This window comes from Anser cygnoides, chromosome 1, assembly GCF_040182565.1.
Source record: "Anser cygnoides isolate HZ-2024a breed goose chromosome 1, Taihu_goose_T2T_genome, whole genome shotgun sequence".
Classification (NCBI taxonomy): Eukaryota; Metazoa; Chordata; class Aves; order Anseriformes; family Anatidae; genus Anser; species Anser cygnoides.
In genome coordinates this window covers 202879599-202897563 of record NC_089873.1, presented here as the reverse complement: position 1 = coordinate 202897563, position 17965 = coordinate 202879599, and the positions used below count along the sequence as shown (strand labels likewise).

General features: G+C 38.4%; 1 protein-coding gene across 7 annotated transcripts in view; it reads right to left on the bottom strand.

Moving 5' to 3' along the window:
• NOX4 (NADPH oxidase 4) overlaps positions 1 to 17965 on the bottom strand; it is a 117814-nt gene that overhangs the window by 82494 nt on the left and 17355 nt on the right. For 6 of the 7 annotated variants that reach the window (XM_048076500.2, XM_048076498.2, XM_048076501.2 and 3 more), the window contains exons 5-11: positions 17639 to 17736; positions 15594 to 15621; positions 12316 to 12388; positions 7670 to 7750; positions 2937 to 3165; positions 790 to 954; positions 578 to 640 (exon numbers count right to left, since the gene is read on the bottom strand). In XM_048076500.2, the coding sequence (XP_047932457.2) occupies positions 578 to 640; positions 790 to 954; positions 2937 to 3165; positions 7670 to 7750; positions 12316 to 12388; positions 15594 to 15621; positions 17639 to 17736 (737 nt within the window). The remainder of the gene's footprint in view (positions 1 to 577; positions 641 to 789; positions 955 to 2936; positions 3166 to 7669; positions 7751 to 12315; positions 12389 to 15593; positions 15622 to 17638; positions 17737 to 17965) is intronic. The other variant, XM_048076496.2, reaches the window with a different exon arrangement.

Below are 17965 nucleotides of genomic sequence, written 5' to 3'. Positions count from 1 at the left end.
CCACTTCCCATTCTAGATAAATTGAGCTGTATAAGCAATAATCCCGTTATACGACTTCACTCATATATCATTTTAAGTCACTGATATATCTCAATATAAAAATAAAGTCTATTTTTAAAACTTTTTTTTTAAGAGAAAAACTTGATGTTTTTCTAGCTCTGGAAAAGGCAGTTGCAAGAATCTCTTTTCATTTCACTTAATAGGAAAAAAAAACCAGAAAATTCATTAGAGTTTGTGCTCATTACATACTAAGGTCTACAAACAGATGGTTAAAACCTCATTTATGAAACTGAATGATCAAAATCACATGGATTTTATTTATTTATTTTTTATTGTTTTCTACTTATGGAAGACTTTGAAAAAAGTTCCCATTATCATTTTCTCAATAGTGGAGAAAATTAAATATGTATTCAGTACTGTCATACATAATAACCATGCCATTTCACATTCATTGGTACCCTCATAAATGAAACATAAAAACTCCTCTGAAGGGAATTTTCACCTTGAAAGCGATAATACTATTTGCTTACCAAATATAAATAAATGGGAAAGTACAGAAAAAACTCTTATTTCTTACCATTGTAAGGGTGAATGGATGGCTTTCCAGTCCAGACACTCTTGGACAGTGTAGAATAACATACTGAAACAAAATGGACCAGAAAAGAGTAAGAGATAGAAAAGACGTCCAAAACATTCAGCGATGGGTTAGCACATAGAACATGAAAGTCATCCCTGAAGACAACGCTATGTGAGCAACAGTGATTTTTTATCAGATGCACATTAACTCACCTGGCCAGGCCTTGCTTGAAAGTCATCTTTGATCATCCTTACTTCAAGGACATTGGAGGGATGGCTTATCACTGAAGTTATTGTGACCGGCTTATTGCTGCGGATGTAGCGGTACAGCCGTTCTACGCAGTACAAGCAGAGAGGTCCAGAAATCCAAAACCAGGTCTACGGGAGAACAGCAAAGTTACCTCAAGGGATTTTCATTTTGTGTTTTCTAATTTCAAGACTACATGAATGCCTGCAGAACCTCGTTTCTCATCTACTGTGGAACAGCATTTGATCACAAGTAATCTCCACACCCTTCCACATGCAGAAATCCAAGCATGTTATGGGGGCTTAGTCAGTCTAACTGGCAGCATCTTCCACAGGCACAAATGATTTCAATCATAAAACTAATCAGGAACGAGATGCTAATGACCTCATTTGCGACCATGTTACTCTGGTTTTATGTAGTTGGATTGCAACTGGTTTCAGCAGGGAGTGACACAATACATACCCTGTTTCAAAATCTAACAGACCAGAGTACTATAAAACTGATTAACCTTTAAGGAAGAACACTGTCTGATTTGCAGTATTATCTGACTATTACCTTCTTTTTATCATCTCGAGTATAGGCAAAAACATTAATGAAGAAGCAATCCTTGTGCTGTAGGATTTACGCTTGTATTAAACGAGACAAGGGAGAAAAAAGGGCACTTATGAAGCACGGTTTATTTGGCCCTGTGGAAGATGTGTATGCTAGGCAAATGGGGCCCTGCAAGTGCCTATGTCTCTGCACAGACTATATAGGGAGCCCAGGGTGACCAGCTCAGATGGAGACATTTGCGGCTGTTCGCCAAGATCCCATCCCCAGAGTCAATTATCAAGAGCTTATGGCAGGGCTAACTATCAATTCCACATCTGCTCAGTCATTCAACCCTTCTCAAATCAAGAAGCTACCCATCAGCATCTCTTGCAATTAGTATTTAATTTCCACAAGCACCTCTGGCCTTGAGAACTTGAGTAGCTCACAGGACCTAAGAACACTGAGGAGCGGGTTTTTCAGACCTGGTATCTCTAAGTGCATAAAAAAACCTGTCAAATACATCAAAGTTCTCGGATGAAGTTACACGCTGCCAGGAAAACAGAGTGGCTATTTCTTTCCATGGCTCTTTTTTTTCCCCAAAGATCACTCTAGAATAGGCATCTTAAGCCCCAGGGAAAACACTGCCTGGGTCATATGGAGCCAGATACACATTTCCACATAATTCAGGAGTATTACCACAACGAAATACAAATCCAAAGGACTTTGTTGGAAGACTTTAGTGTAGCCTTGACTGCTTCTTATTATGAAAACATGATCAATAGTAAAATGGGTTCCCCCTGCAGCTAGTAAGGGACATATGTGCTTCACAGAAAACAATGATAATAATAAAGAGAAACTCCTGTGAGGTCTGTTATGAGGCCACCTTGAATGGTGGGCTTTAGGCTTTGTGAACGCAGCATTCCCAAACCTCCTCAGCCTACTTGCCAGTACAGCCCTGCTCATCTTTTCTTGAAAGAAATGAGCAAATTTGGATGAAGAAAAAGCTGTTTTGCACAAAACATAAAGAAACAAAAAGGATTTTCTATCCCCACTGTCATCATATTCATTTACCCATACTGTGTGTAGTATTATTCTCTGCAAACAACAGGCTACACAAAGCCAAACCACAACCAACTGCATCCCAGAAATGCACATTAGGACTTGAATCCGCACAGCGAAAAAGAGAACAAATGGAGTTTGATTATTTCAATTTATTAATGCCATACAATGCATACAAAAGGGCCTAATGAATATGTTATATAAATGTTTGCTCTAAAGTACTACATTGTAATTTAAAGTCACATTTATAGCAAGACCAATACATCTCTTACCATGTTGTACAAAAAAAGAACATTACAGCCAATCTCTTGATATTTTTCCACCCTATTCTAGGCACATTATAATGCAATACAACGTTTAATAGAGATTGTTTTTCCCCACCAAATCTCTGAATGCCTGAAAAGGTTTTAATAATATTTTCCATTATTAAAACATCTGGTCAGGGAAAGCAATAATTAGTGGTTATGGCTGACTGAAAGACTTGGCATGGCTTGTAATACCTGAAACGTCGGATCATACAGACCTCTGGGAAGTGTGACTGGAACTTGGGTTCCTCGGAACAAATTCTCATAAAGTTATTTTGTACAAAGGGTTCTGGTACTGATAAGTCCTCTGGGAAAGGTTCAGTAGTATGGTTAGGAAACGGCTCTTCAAAAGCCTTTGGCACTGTCATATTCTCTCGGAGTGTTTTGTTAGGATTAAAGCAACCAGGAGGGTGTTCCTCTAAGTTGGTCTGGTACTTGAGCACTCCCCTGCAGGAAAAGAAAAATAACAAAGACACTGAAGTAACGGCCGAAACCAAGCCACTTCTTTTCATTTGGAGAGGATTTTAGAAAGCAGTCTTAAGGCTCAACTTCTGTAAGGATTTTTATTCAGTTTGCTTTCAGGACTTTCAGTCAGATTGAGGCTTTGCAACTGCAGAGCCTTCTGTCACTAGAGGCAAGGTTCAACTTTTCTAGCTCACTTGCCCCTTCCCCACTGAACAGCCTCAAGCTTAATATCGCTTGAAAGAGGGAGATATTGTGGGAGCCTTGAAGAAAAATAAATAATCACATTTCCAGTTCATTCACACCCAGGCTGTTTTCACTCATTCTCCTTACAGTCAGGAAGCCCTGATTTTTAAGGCAATCAGCAGCAGAAGAATCTTAAGTTGATTAAGTTGCCAAATCATAAACTACAGGAATGTTCCCACTACCTGCTGTTTATCAGGTTTGCACACAACAGCCTAATTTGCAAGCATTGCTGCTCCTTTGAATACTATCTTGTCAAAAGGAAAGAAGGAAAAAAGAAAGTCCTGCATGATAACCAAGGAACCTACCTTATACTGCAAATTATTTTGTGAGCTCCATGCTTGTTTTTCAAGATGAAATTAAACGTATACTAAAATGAAGTGGAAATTTTGCAGCGGCAGCTAGAAACTATCAAGAAAGAAATGGAAACCTGTGACACTCTGGGATATTTCAACACATGTATGAGTCATTGAAAGAGGGGAAGAACCGATAATAACAGTAATGGAATTCTTCCCAAGTAGTATTTGCCTCCAAATATTTTGGTAACAGGTTAATAATGGTAATATGGTTAATAATGGTAAAACAGGTAATATTTTGTTAACAAAGATTTGTTAACAGGTAAACCACAAGAAAGATTATTTAAAAAAAATAATACAGGAACTAAATGACTGCCAGATAGGATGGTGCTGGGTGGGAAATAAGGCCCATTGGCACAATGTCTGATGACCAACAGGACACGTGGTGAAGGATTATCTCAAGCACACAATCAAACGTAAGAACACGTTTCCCTCTCCTCTCCCCAACATACACACACAGCAGCAACGGTAACAGTCTAATTCACAAGAACAAAAGGAAGTAGGATATTTGCAACATTCCCAGCTTAAATGGGCTCTGACAGGCTACTGGCAACCTTCCCTGCTGAAATGCAGCCCTGACAGCTATAACATGCTTCCCGCATGGTCCAGTGAGTAACGTACAGCTTGGAATTTAAACCTGCTCACTCTCAACTCCACGTCCAACCCTGGGAGAATCACTTGGGAAGCATTCGCATGCTTACACCCATGCTTCTGCCCGTATTTATTGCCCAATCATGCCTATCGCTTGCATCTGCCATCGCTGTTGGTCATTGCATACTTGCAAAGTGACAGATAACCCGAGCATTATGCTAGCTCCCTGCTCCATAAACATTATGGTGCCTCATGGATTTAGCTGGAAATCACAGCACATGCGATATTTTTCCAATCAACCTCATGCACATGCCTGCCAGCTACTCGCACGGCTTATCTGGCCTCTGAACATCCCCAAAAGAGGATTCGAAGTTTTTCTTGTGACACAAATAACTGAACTGCAAACATGTGCATCTCCTCTAATGATCTCTAGCTTGTTTAAACTATTACAAACATGCTAGCTGAGTGGCAAACTGAGATAACAAAGCTGCCTGTTAACAGCAGCTGCAACGATTTCCATTTCTGAAGATGTCAAGGAAATGCAAGTGGTCCCACACACCCAAGGTCAGTACGCAGAAAGGTCAAGTTCTGCACAACTCTTAGGAGCCTAAGATATATCCTCATATATTCATTTGGTACAATATTTGAATCTATAAAAACTCAGGGTGGATGTCACTATGTAGGAGAAAGACATCTTTAGCAAAAAAAAAGGGGAGAGAAAGGAAGGATGAGATGTGTAGAAGCAGCTGACAGGCTGAGCTACACAGCATGTAGGCTGTTCACATGGGCATACATCAAACTCTGACCCAATTTTCCACCCTTAAAACAGAGACAACGTTCACTTCTGGCTACAGTTCGAAACCTTATATTACTATTGCTTTAGATTTTTATGATGACAAGCTAGATGTCAATGGCTCTAGAGGTTTTTATAGGTAATTACACTGCTCCTATTCTCTCATCCAACTTGTGCTGCTAAAATCAAGGTGAGTTGCTTAAGGGGTCCTCACTCTGCTAAAGGTCAATGTCTGGGTGGAATCTTCAGAATTTTCTCCCTTCCAAAGATCAATCCTTGGATAACTCTGGTGACAGCACAAAGACCTTATTCTCAGCTCCAATTAACCAGAATAACCCATTAAACATCACAGTAATACCCAAGTAAAACCATTGAGGGTTTGACTCAAAATGCTTTGTATGTTTTATAGCTCCTTACACTGGTAATAGAAACATCAAGCTTTTATTTTACATAAACTATTTTTTGTTGTTGCTATTACAGGCTTAAAATAGAGTTAAGTTAATGTAGATATGCAGCAAGCCTTAAGCCACTAAAATATTTGAAAGTTATGTTGGAAGGAGTACAAGAGGAAGGAAAGTCTTTAAGGATAATTCTCTGAAAGATTCCCCTCTCTCTTAGGGTAAGGATGAAAGAACAAACCAATAACACATGACAGATGAATCATGTCACTTTATATATGGCTGCGAAGTGCTTCACTACCCAGAAAAAGAGGATACTGCAAGAACATACCCATAGTACTTTGAAACAAAGCAAGAATACAAGAATACTGTGAAAATACTCAAAAGGAGAGACTACAACACAGGTAAATCCTCACCCAACCTGTCTACACCATCCAGTCACAGGAAATGACTTGCTGTGTAGAGTAACTGACTATGCACCTGCAAATCTCTTAGACTTGCCATGTAGGAGTCAGCTGGGCACCTACACGTGGGAGCTTAAATTTCCTTATTCTCAGAAGAGATCTTCCAATCAATATAACCAATGGAGCCCAAAAAATCCATCCAGCTCACCTGAATGTAGATCTTTGTAGCAGCAGGTTAGCTGAAGCATTCTTCAGGCTCCATTGACTATATTTCTTAGAACTCATTTGACTATAATGGGAGACAGACATTTAGAGAACATGCAGAGACCTAAATTTAGGCAAGTTAAACTTGAACTGACTCCCACTCTTCATGACTCATCTTTCTCTCACTTTTATCTGCCACTCAGTTCTTTTTGATGCATACTGAAAGGTTTTCCACTTCAATATTAAGGAGGATCTGTACGAGGAGATGCCTGTTTAGTATCTGCTATATTCCTGCAGCCTTGGTTTGCAGATTTCTCCAACTAGACTTCTTCCTTCATGAAGTAGCAGCATGGTTGAGAAGACAATGGGCAAAGGATAAGACAGTAAAGATGATTTAAAATGGACACAAAAATGCTCAGAAGTTAATCACTGAAACATTGCCTAGGGAGGTTAGAAGATTTCAATCACCAGATGTTTTCAAGAAGAAATTAGACAAACACCTGTCAGGAATAATGTAGTGAAAGTTCATCTCGCCCCAGGAAGGGGAGAACAGGTTAAATCCATTTTCTTCAGCTATGAACAAGAGCTATGCCACAGTAAAAAATGAAAAAGGGAAAAAAAAAAAAAACACAGAAAACTGGAATTGCATCCAGGAGTTTCAGCATTTTCAACTCATTATTTCAGTTCACCAGATCTCAAGCTGCATTTATTTTGTTCAACAACACAGTCCTACTGTGATCTGGCTAGGCCTAATTACCTTTCACTGTTTAAACAGCAGTACTCAGCGCTGTGCAGACATTCCAGCACTCCATGCTGCAGTAGATACTTGATGACATGAAATTAACCTTGTTCCAACACCCCTTCCCTATACCGATCTCTGTGCTTATATCCACAGAGGAAGCTCTGTCGATGTTAACAGACCAGATTTTCACACAGTGTAACTTGTGGAACCTGCTTTGCCTTGCAGTAGAGCTGGTCTTGTTTGTGCCAGACACAGACCTGATCAAAAGGAATCAGCTTGATGGCACATCAACATCTGATGTTTGTGAAAATAAGATGAAAAACTAGTAAATTTTGTAATATAAGAATGAGAAATAATTACTGAGTTCCTTCTGCCTCCTTAGGAGTCAAAATGGAAGGCAGAGAGGAAAGAGACAGGGATGTGTAACTTCACATCCTCCTCTCAGCAGCCAGGTGAGAGAGGGCAGAAAGAAGCAATAATGTTATCCTGATTTCCCACAAGAAAATGGTAAAATGGACAATAAATAAACTTGAAAGTGAAGAAATTTGTGCTACCTGGCTGTAGTAAAACATGATTCTTCAAGCTACAGTCTGAACTTTACTTAAATAATAACCTGCTGAAGAACTGAAGATGACTGATAGCATCTGGACAAGAGGTTGGCCCTTTGTGCACAAGCAATCTCAGGAAAGGCAACAGTCAAGGGAACAGGTCTTTATGCTGTGCTTCAGTAAAAGGGACAGTGTTTTTCATGTACTTACCCCGAAACATGCAGCATCAGCAGCATATAGAAGACAAAGAAAAGGTTGTGTGTATACCAGAAGATGTCATAGTTTGAAACCCTGAAAAGAATAAACCATGGTTCAATGCTATTGCACTCAAGACAGAATCACTGCTAATTAAAAGCAGATCTGTGCACACAGGACATCATTATTCAGCACGGAGTCATATAGAATAGTCAAAGCCCAGTTTGTACTCCTACAGGGACACTGTATTTGCAAACAGCTAAGTGTTGAGAAGATCAGGTGACTGGCACAGAAGTAAAAAGCTAAGAAAGAGAGCAGGACATGGAAATTCAGAACCAGCTGAAGACCTCTTCCCAAATTAGGAAACTTCCCTGCTTTCTTAGGCCCTACAAAGTCTCTACCAGATCCTTGCAGCCAGAACAGTTCTTCAGCCTCTGGGCTCAGAAGTCAACCTCTTCACAGTGAGTGCCTCCTTGTGTTCTCCTTGCTCTAATACAGGGCTGCAGTGTTTAATGTGCCCCAACTGAATACTAAGAGGTAGCAGCAGAAAGGCTGGTGGGAAAGCAAACTTCTGAGGGTATGGAGTGGAAGGAGGTACAGGAGAAAAGGAAACTAGAGCAAGAAGGCAAAAAGAGGACAGGCAAAGGAATTTTGGGGGGCTGGAGGGCTGTATATGGTGAGGCTCTGGGACTGATGGCCTTGGGACGAACAAGAACATTACCACTACGAGGATCAGGACAGGTGAAGGGGAAAGAGGACCTTCCCTTCATCAGTAATTTGTTAGGAAATTTAAAAAGAACCAAGACCAAAGAAAATATCCATCTGGAATTGTTCTGTGTTAAGCCTGTTCACTTTCTCTTAAGAAAAACAGTCACCAAAAAAAACCCACAACCAAATGGTTAAGAAAATACTCTACTTCATAGCACACAAACATCTCTCCCACTACACAGCATGGTAGGAGTCCCTTCCAAAACAAAAAAAAACACTACCCCCACTCAAGCCAAAATAACTATTTAATAAAAAGCAACCTTAACTCTGAGAACATTGTTTAAGAAGCTACTCTTCAGACATAACTTTCTTTTTTCAGATTTTTTCCCTCCTACAGTCTTTTGCTACAGTCTAATTCTGAAACGCATAAACAGTCCTTTTTAGCAATTTGATACACTTGTTTTCATAATACATCTGAAATGTACACTTGATTTGTTTCTGTCAATACAGGGGTGGCTGGCCGGGGTGGGGGGGATTTGTGTCCAATTTTTGCAAGTTTTCTTACACATTATTATTGCAGTCTTAAAAAAAACTCACAATTTGATAATCTGTCTGAGGGAAACCAAGAAGAAAACCAAAGTAAGGGCAGTTCTAAGCAACCCAGCAGCTGCAAAGTGCTTAGAAAAAAACCTTCCTTCATCCCACCATCCTTCCCCCATTGAGCATCATACTAACTTTTTCTTCCTTGAGACTTCTCAAACTATTTCTAACTACCCGCACCCTGGTAGGCATTTCCATGTAGTTTTTCATCAGTATCTCGAAGGAGCTGTGAGAGTGAGCATCAGTTAGATGAAAGCAGAGAGAATATCCTTTATGCCCAGACCGCAGACAGGTCTTAGGGCTCTTGTTTAATTTGGCATCTTGCTACAATATCAGAAGCTACACACCAAACTCATTTTCATTGAATCTTGAGCACTGTTTTCAGAATGGACCAAGTTCTCAAAATTTCAGAGATAGACAGTTGGACAGTATTCCAACTTCTGACAAGTTTGCAACACTTGTCATTAACTTATTGTTATCACTGATTAAAATATACATATTCTGTCTGAATACGTCTAAATGTCAGCTTCCAGACATGGGCATTTCACCCTTTCTTCAGCTTTCTTGCAGATACCTCTGTAATAACATGCTGGTTCTTTACATGTGTCAAGTTCCCCAAATGTAATCGAGTCCTCTCAGCCTCACCTCCTTAAACTAAAGGTATCAAGATCCTTGAATCTCTTACTGGGAGGCACATTTTAATCTTTATATTTCTCTTAATTGTATCGTTTTTAAAATGTGCCCTACAGACATACACGGTATTCTAATACGTTCAATAATCTACGCTGTAAAACTATTATATTTTTATAACTCTTCAGAACATTGATTATTTTACATACATTCTTCTTAGGGCTTAAAATAGATACTAATTAAAGAAGGGATGTTTTTCCTAGCAACCCAACTTCCTGAAAATTGGAGATCAAATTGAATATTTAATTTTAATTTTAGTTAACCTACTTTAGAATTTGGCAGGTGAAGGTCTGCAAGAGTTAATTTGAAATGTAGAAAAAGTCTGCCATGCTTTTAAAGGGATACAGTAAACCACACAGTTCTGGAAAAATGTTTTTAATCCTGTTACATATATTTTTGAAAAAGAAGATATATGTGGTAGTTTAGAAGATGGAACTGAATACTGGCATATTTGATTATAAAAAGAGACGGCATTGGAGCCACTTATATTTCAATGTTTCTTTAAATACATGATTTCCAAAATTACCAGCAATTATATTAAATGGAAATGCTCTTGAGCAATATTTATTTGAAAGTTACCTGAAATGTCAACATTTATGCACATGATTTACTCAATTTTCTGGTAACTTCATAACGTTTCCAACAAATACTGAAAAAAAACGGTGGTCTGATTCTCAGGTATGACATGGTAAAAACTTTGGATTTTTTTTTCAAATGACACTCACTTTCCCCCTTTAAACCATTAGCAGCTAATTCAATCCTCCTAATACTTATTCATACAGTTTACTGAACAGGTAAATACATGAAAATGGAATGAAAATCATGCACAGAAAAATTTCAGAACGTACATGTGAAGGAAGAAATGATTAAGCAGTTTAGTGCGCAAGAGTGGACTAGGGCTGAAATCCAAGACAGTATAATACACTCAGAAATACTTAAAAAAAAAAAAAAAAAAAAGTTTTGGATAAGCAATGAATGTTTACAGTTAATTTTCCTAAAACCATAGCATGAGTTTAGCCATTACTAGGTAACTGAGGAGACTGAGAAGAGACAGACACATGCACATGGAAGCTTGTTTTCTTTGTAAAACAGAGTACAAAGACAAGCTTGAGCCATACGCCTGAGGGAGAAGCCAGGATAAAATTTCTAAGTAAGAATTACTGCTATAGTAATAGGAGATGCAGATGATCTGTTCAGGGTTTTGATTCTGCTGGCTAGGTGGCAGAAAGACAAGAAAGCATTTGCAGTTACAGTAATTGAAGAAGGAAATAACAAGCATGTAACTTGGAAAGATGGAAAGCTTTTTTGCATGAACCGTAAAATTATTATTTCCAAGGATACGTTTACAACTACATATGTTTTTTCCTAAGTTTCCCAATCATTAATAAATGCTGTTCTTTTTTTTTTTTTTTTTTCTAATTTATCATGGCCTTGGAGAAAACAGGACTTTGTTCTGGCTCACTGCTGCAGTGTGAAGTAATTGTTTCATTTTTCCATCTTCCCAAAATTGGCTTTCTTTTGCAAGTACAGGCATCTGTGTGAACTATGTGATGTGCAACCAAGCCTGACATCTTGCGTAGCAGTCTTATCCTGTATTTCTGTAGCCTCCAGTTCCTCACAGAAATCTCAGTTCTGGAAGTCCCCTTGGCTGGGAAGCTGCACAAGTATTTGCTGAACTGCTTTCTTTGACCAACACCTTATAACACCGCTTCTCAGAGAAGACAGATTAGTTCAAAAAAGTTCATATTAACACATCTAGCTCACAGCAGTGGAGCATCTTTTAAATTTTAAGATACTGAATTAAAATATCATGCAGTGCTTGCTGAATCAAGATGATACATTCACACAATCAGTCTTTGAATTCACCAAAGACTGCTTCAGTGCCAGAAGCCTATAAAAGGCTACCACGTTGGGCTAGATCCTGCAAGGTACTGGTCACTTAAATGTACTACAATGTATGTTCAGCAATGTTGGTGCAGAATGTGAACCCACCGGAGGACCGAGCCTCTAGAAATCCCAGCAGTTACTCTGAGCCAATAACACACTGCAGCTTCAAAAGCATCATCTACATTAAAAAGAACATATTTGATAACCAGAAGCAGAGCTTCGAAAAAGCAACATTCAACTTAAGCAGCACAGTTCTGTTTTGGTTAGATTTGCTGGTGTTTTGTTTTGTTTTTAATTGTTTTTACTTTTCTTTTTGTTTGGTTTTGTTGTTGCTGTTTTTTTAATTTGTTGTTACAAATAATTGGTGAAAATAATCAAGATAAAAATATCATCTTGTTTTTCTTCCAGCGGACCTAATTTATACATTGGACAGAACTTCCTATATGCTTAGTTATTGCTTCCTTGTACCGACTAAACAAGAAAAAGGAACTATTCAAATTTTTAAAGGCCTACAGTTTTAACTAAGCATGTCCCCTAAAAAAAATGCTTTTCTCTGAAGGCAATTGAATCAGCTTTTGTAATTTTGGGAATAGAAAAATCACTGTGCTAATTTACCTGCAAACTAGTTAAAAAAAAAAGGCAAGAAAACTTATTTTTAACATTCATTTAAATACTTCTTGCCTCGTATTGCACTTGCACTTCATTCCCTCTAATCAGTACGAGAATATGATTACTTAAATGACATTTTTCAGCATAATGATCAGTTTATATCTTACCTGATGGCATACGTAGAAGCTGTACACATTAGGAATAATACTAGCACCATGAAGACTCCAGTCAGACCTGGAACTAAAAAAACATGAGATAACTTACATTTGAACTGTGGGGAGGCATACTTGTCTCCCATAACCTTTTAAGAAAGTAGAAATTTTTTGAAATACAAATCAAGATTTGGTCAAATTTTACATGTACTTATTTCTTGCAGACAATTCATGTAGCAAGCTACTGTTGAGCACAGTACAAAAGAAGAGCAAAGAAGAGTTGTTGTCTTATTTTCCATCAAGCAAAGGGAAAAATGCCCTTTTCCTTGCATTTCACCACGCATCACAAATTTCCCATTAGTCTTTGCTCCTGTAATCCTTCGCTCATAATATTTGTCTCCAAGCAGGTAACTAAGAATTAATCCTGTCTCTTTATTTGTAAGACTGACTGTACAAGTTTCTATATTTCTTTTTTATTCCAAACCCTAAACTCTGTTGAACACTACAATTATAAACCTGGTCAGGGACAGAATTTCAAGCAAATCAATTTCTATGCAAGCTGTCACTGCAATTGTTTGCCAACCCATTTCATCCTGGAATGAGAAAGAGCCTGAAATTATTCTCTGTGGCATTGTATCATGCTTGAAATTGTTGCCTGCAGAGCAAGGTCTGTGAGAATGATCTACAGCCAGCATTTGAGAAGGTTAAAAACATTAAGGATTAGACTCATCTGCTCAAATATGGTCTGCTATATCAGAACTAGTCTCTCCCAGGCTCCTTTTTAAGTCAGAGAAGAAAAATAAGTATTTCTAGGGTATGATTCATCTCATCCTAACGCAGAATCCTACCCCAAAAGTAGAGTAAACCATCAACCTGAAGATAGATTGGACAAATCCTGACCAGAGTTACCACTTTAATGATAAGCACCTTATCTTCAAAACTGCCATCCCAGGAAGCAAGAATCTGAATTAAGAACTAAGAACCTAAGAGCCATGAAGCATTACATCAGAACATTTTACTTCTTGAAGAATGCAAACTCTTAAAAGTTTTTAAGCATAGCCCCTGGGTCACCCTAAAAACCATGTGTTCAGGTTTAAGCAAAGTCAACTATTCCAATCACTAAACACAAAGGTAAACAAGTGCCATTTTAGTGTTAGAATATAAATGTCTCAACCTGCTTTCCTAGAAGTAAACAGTGAAACCACAGATTTTAAGGGTTCAGTATCTTTTTCATGATCATATACTATAGATAAGAACGAGTTAATTTTCTAAAAATAATTACTTGTGATTTTAGACTTTTTAGTGATAAAGAGACATTTTTCAATCTTATCTTTTATTAAACTTCTCATCACTCACTTCCTGGCAAGTTTGATACCCAGAATCTGACACAGCCCAAATCACTCCTCAGTTTTACAAACTGTAGGAAAAATCCTGGTCCTACAATCAGTGGAGGTTTTTTTCATGGACTACATAATTTCATCCCTTCGTGGAAAAGTTAAAATTAAAAGCAGCTGCAATTAAAAATGTTTATTATTTCTGATGCCTCCTTCATTTCTTCTATTTTAATCTAGTTGGATATGCAGCGTGCAATCAATCTCCCCTCTGACAAATACTTCTAATCCACTTGTAACACGGGGCTTGTTCCAGACTCCTACATTGTCACTCAAGCCACAGAAGGTTACCTTTTACATACAGTTCTTCAGCTCTCTTCTCCATCAAACTGAACACATTAAATCACTTACAACCTTGCCCCAATTCATCAATGCATTTTTAGAGAAAGGGACAGGGAGGAGAGCAAAAAGTATTTTCCTCCACTAACTATAATCTTGAATACTTGTTCCTCCCACAGTTACCCTCACACCCTCAGGCAAGGAGGTTTCTTTCCTGGACTGATCTGAAAACCCAGCACACCGTAAATCCTCCCAACTCCTCCTTATTCCTTCTCTTCACTGTGAATAAAAAAAAAAAAAAAAAAAAAAGAGACAATAAATCTAGTTCTGAATTGTTTGGGAAGTGAGATCCTATTTTTGCTTTTTGTACAGCTCCCAGTATAGCAAAATTTTGGTCCCTTTCTGGGCACTCTCACAGCACAAATAATATCAATTACCAGTTGTCAGGATGGGGAGTGATCTGGTCATTTTAAATTGAAGATAACTTGGAACCACTGCTTTTTGCAACACTGTGCTCAAACTCTTGAAAATGCAGTATTTTCTTAACAGTCAGTGGATAAAGAGTTCTACCTTGCAGGTCCTCTGCTCAACTGCCTAAGTCTCAAGGTGTACCCAGAAGCTAGGACAATATTTAACAGAGCCTCTGCACTGGTTTTTCTTTCACCCTAAGTCTTTCTTCTTCATCTAAGATACTAAATATAATGCTGGCTGCTTGTTCTGATACTCCCTCTCCATCTTGTAGTCCCTCCTCCACGAGTGACCCTTTTTCAAGACACTGATTCACTAAAGACACCAAGTATCAAATCTATTTCCAGTTCGCAGTTCACTCATACACCAATTTCTAGTATTTCACTTTTTCACTTCCTCTGCTCTTAACCGATCTAAACCTCACCTAGGGGTTTTGGAAAGCACCTTCCCAGAGATGGCTAATTCTAGTAAACTGATTTGGATTGACAGATCTACAACCCAATTCAGCAACCCAAATTCATTGCTGTTCAGACAGATTCCTTTGGGTCTTGCTCTAAATGTTACCAAGTCAGTAGTTCTGCATTTGGTCTAAATAAGGGTGAAAGAGATGACATCACGAAGGAAAGACCTTTATCTGCTTGTAAAGCACCACAGCTCAGTACAGCAACCCATCCACACCCAAACACTGCTCCCTTCTAAATTCCTGCACCAAAAATGTCTTTGCTTATTTACTCTTTATAAGCGCTTGATTCCTGGGTAACAGTTTAGATTTCTCTGAAGTCAAAACAACCCTTCAATAAACCAGCTGAAGCAAGAAGACAGCTCTTTAGTTATGTTCCTTTTTCTAGAAATTGAATCATTTAGGAATTTGCTTTTAATATTATGCAGAATCTCTGTTTGAAACTAACGATTTTCCACTGACTCATCTGTACAACAACAGCTTTGAAGATGTTGCTCATCCTACTACAGGGGCTTATGTAACTCCTCCCTCCTGACTATTGGATAAGCAAACCCAGGTTATATTAACACAAATAACACATCTCAACCTAGCTGAGATATAACAAATGGCATGCAAACAAAGGATCAAAATGTTTTGTCTGGAGAGTGATGACAAGAAGCAGCAAACTTTCTCAGTCAGTTTTGCAACAGACTTACCAGTAGCAAAAAGCAGTTTCCTTGGGTCCTGAAAAGCAATCAGAGGAAAAAGAGTCAACATAAATGATTTACATCCATATGAATAATGTAATAATAATAATAAGTAGCTCATAAAGCTCACACGCTTGATAGCATAAGTACTCTCTAATTCGGGATGCAGGAATGGATTTGATAAAAGTTTACACTGACTGCAATTCAACATAAACTAAACCTTTTGCCCTTGCATTCCTTCAGTGAAGACACTTCTGATCTTTTAAGAAAAAATGGGGTTTGGATGATTTTACAGATAATTATTTGTTGAAAGCCTAACTTTACTCAGTTACCTCACACCTTTGGGAAGACAGAGAGCAGAAGAGTGAGAGATTTGAAAGTTAAATGAAAAAGCATTTTACTGCCAATTACATCACTAAGAGATTTGCAGTGGACTCCAGTGAAGCAGGAGTGAACTCAAAGAAGCTGACAATATAGGGCCAGATGTTCCTGTGTCCTTCACCACAATTGAAAAGATGGAAGTAGAGAACATCTTTGAGGAGGGGAAGAGGAGATTTGTCGTCATCATAGAAAAGTGCTTCACTCCAAGTCCTAAGCCTCATGAGATTTTTGTCTTCACTGTGGAGAAAAGCTTTTTTTTTTTTTTTTAGAAAAAAAAAAAAACTTGCAGTAAAACCCAGGGACAGGGAGGGGAGATAAGAGATTTTCACACAGATCAGGAAAAACTAAGCGTTTTCTCCCTGACCTCTCTGCATCCAAATGTAAACACTCTTCCAGCCATGAACGGAAGATGACAGTAGCATCCAGACTGCTCACAACAGTTACCAAAACAGGTTTAAGCAGAATTCAATCTGAGAGATTAAAGAGCTATTAGAGTACCTAAAATCCAGGAGGTTTTCATCATAGAGGTACTAAAAACTTGCTATGTCTATTTGCTGTTGAAAAATTCTTAGGTCTGCATAGTACAGGCTGCCATGCACTCCGTGGCCTGTTCTTGCCTGAGGAAACCCCTGCAACCTTCCTGATGAGAATATGTCTAACTAGACCACTCCTAACACATGCAGACACTTGAGTTCAATCCAGAACTTCAGCACAATAGTTGGTGTTGGTATGTCTGTCTCCCATAGAATAGCTCTGTGATTAGGTCATTCACCAGGGAGTAGAAGACCTTGGTTGTTGGTCCTTCTGGGCCAGGGCTGACTCAAGCCCTCCTTTTCCAGGAAAGGATGCAGCTGGGATGGGATCATTCTAAATCTTTCCCAATGAAGCTGGTAGAAAAGAAATGTGGACTTGAGACTAGAATGAATATAAACAAGACAGAACCTGATCGTAGCCCAATGAAGAAAGTTCTGGAATCTGGTCTCAATCCTGAAATCTGCAAATATCTCTCCAGTGCCAAATGCAGAAGCAAGCACCTGCAGGAAGAACTAGGGCTCTGGTATGCCTTCAAAAGATCTGCATCACAGGCAGACAAGTCACACAAACAAAGTATTTCGTAAGTAGAAATCAGCTTGCTGCCCAGTTGATGTAGACAACTAATTCCACTCTTAGCATATATACTACAGTTCCCATTGCAGTTTAAAAGTGCAAATTAGTCTCAAGTCTCACTGTCCTCTAATTCCCAGCATATATATATATATATATATATATCACACAGCATTATATCCACAATGCTATAATGCTATGCTGGAAATGCAGAATGGGTTCTCCCCAACAGCAGAAGCCTCTCAACTAGGTCCACTCAAGGAACAGAGAGAAGCAGGAGGCAATGAGGAGAACAAAGAGCAAGGTGAAAAGGACTTGATGGCAGCATTTTCCACCTCATAGTCAAATAGGTGTGAATCCTGCAGGTTTAGCAAGATCCTTAATACATGCTTTGTCCAGAGGATGGAATAAAATCCACAGCAATCTATATGACAGTGTATTTTCACCATACAAAACCCACAGTGCTGTGTAGATCACAGGTTGGATCATACAGTAGAATTGTATATACAAATACTCCAATATTTAAATTCTATAATCAAAATCAGAATATAAAAGGATGGTTGGCTCACCTCACCACGATAGTGTGCTGCATTTATTGCCAGAAAGTCTTCATTGTAGTTCTCAGAGAAGTTAAGAGCATTCACCAGATGAGCAGCAACATGTAAGACTAAAAAAAAAAAAAAAAAAGAAAAAAACATAGAAAAACTGAGATCCATAAAAAAGAGGCATATGTTGCCCTGAACAAAAGAAAAGTGGCTACTCAAATGCCAAGTAACAATCCCATCACCTGCATGGGATGCATCATGGCCTATGGAATATTTTTACTAAAGTAAATCAGATAATAGATATTCCTAGCAGAAAACTGCATGCATTTTAAGATTTTTTTTTTTTTTTAC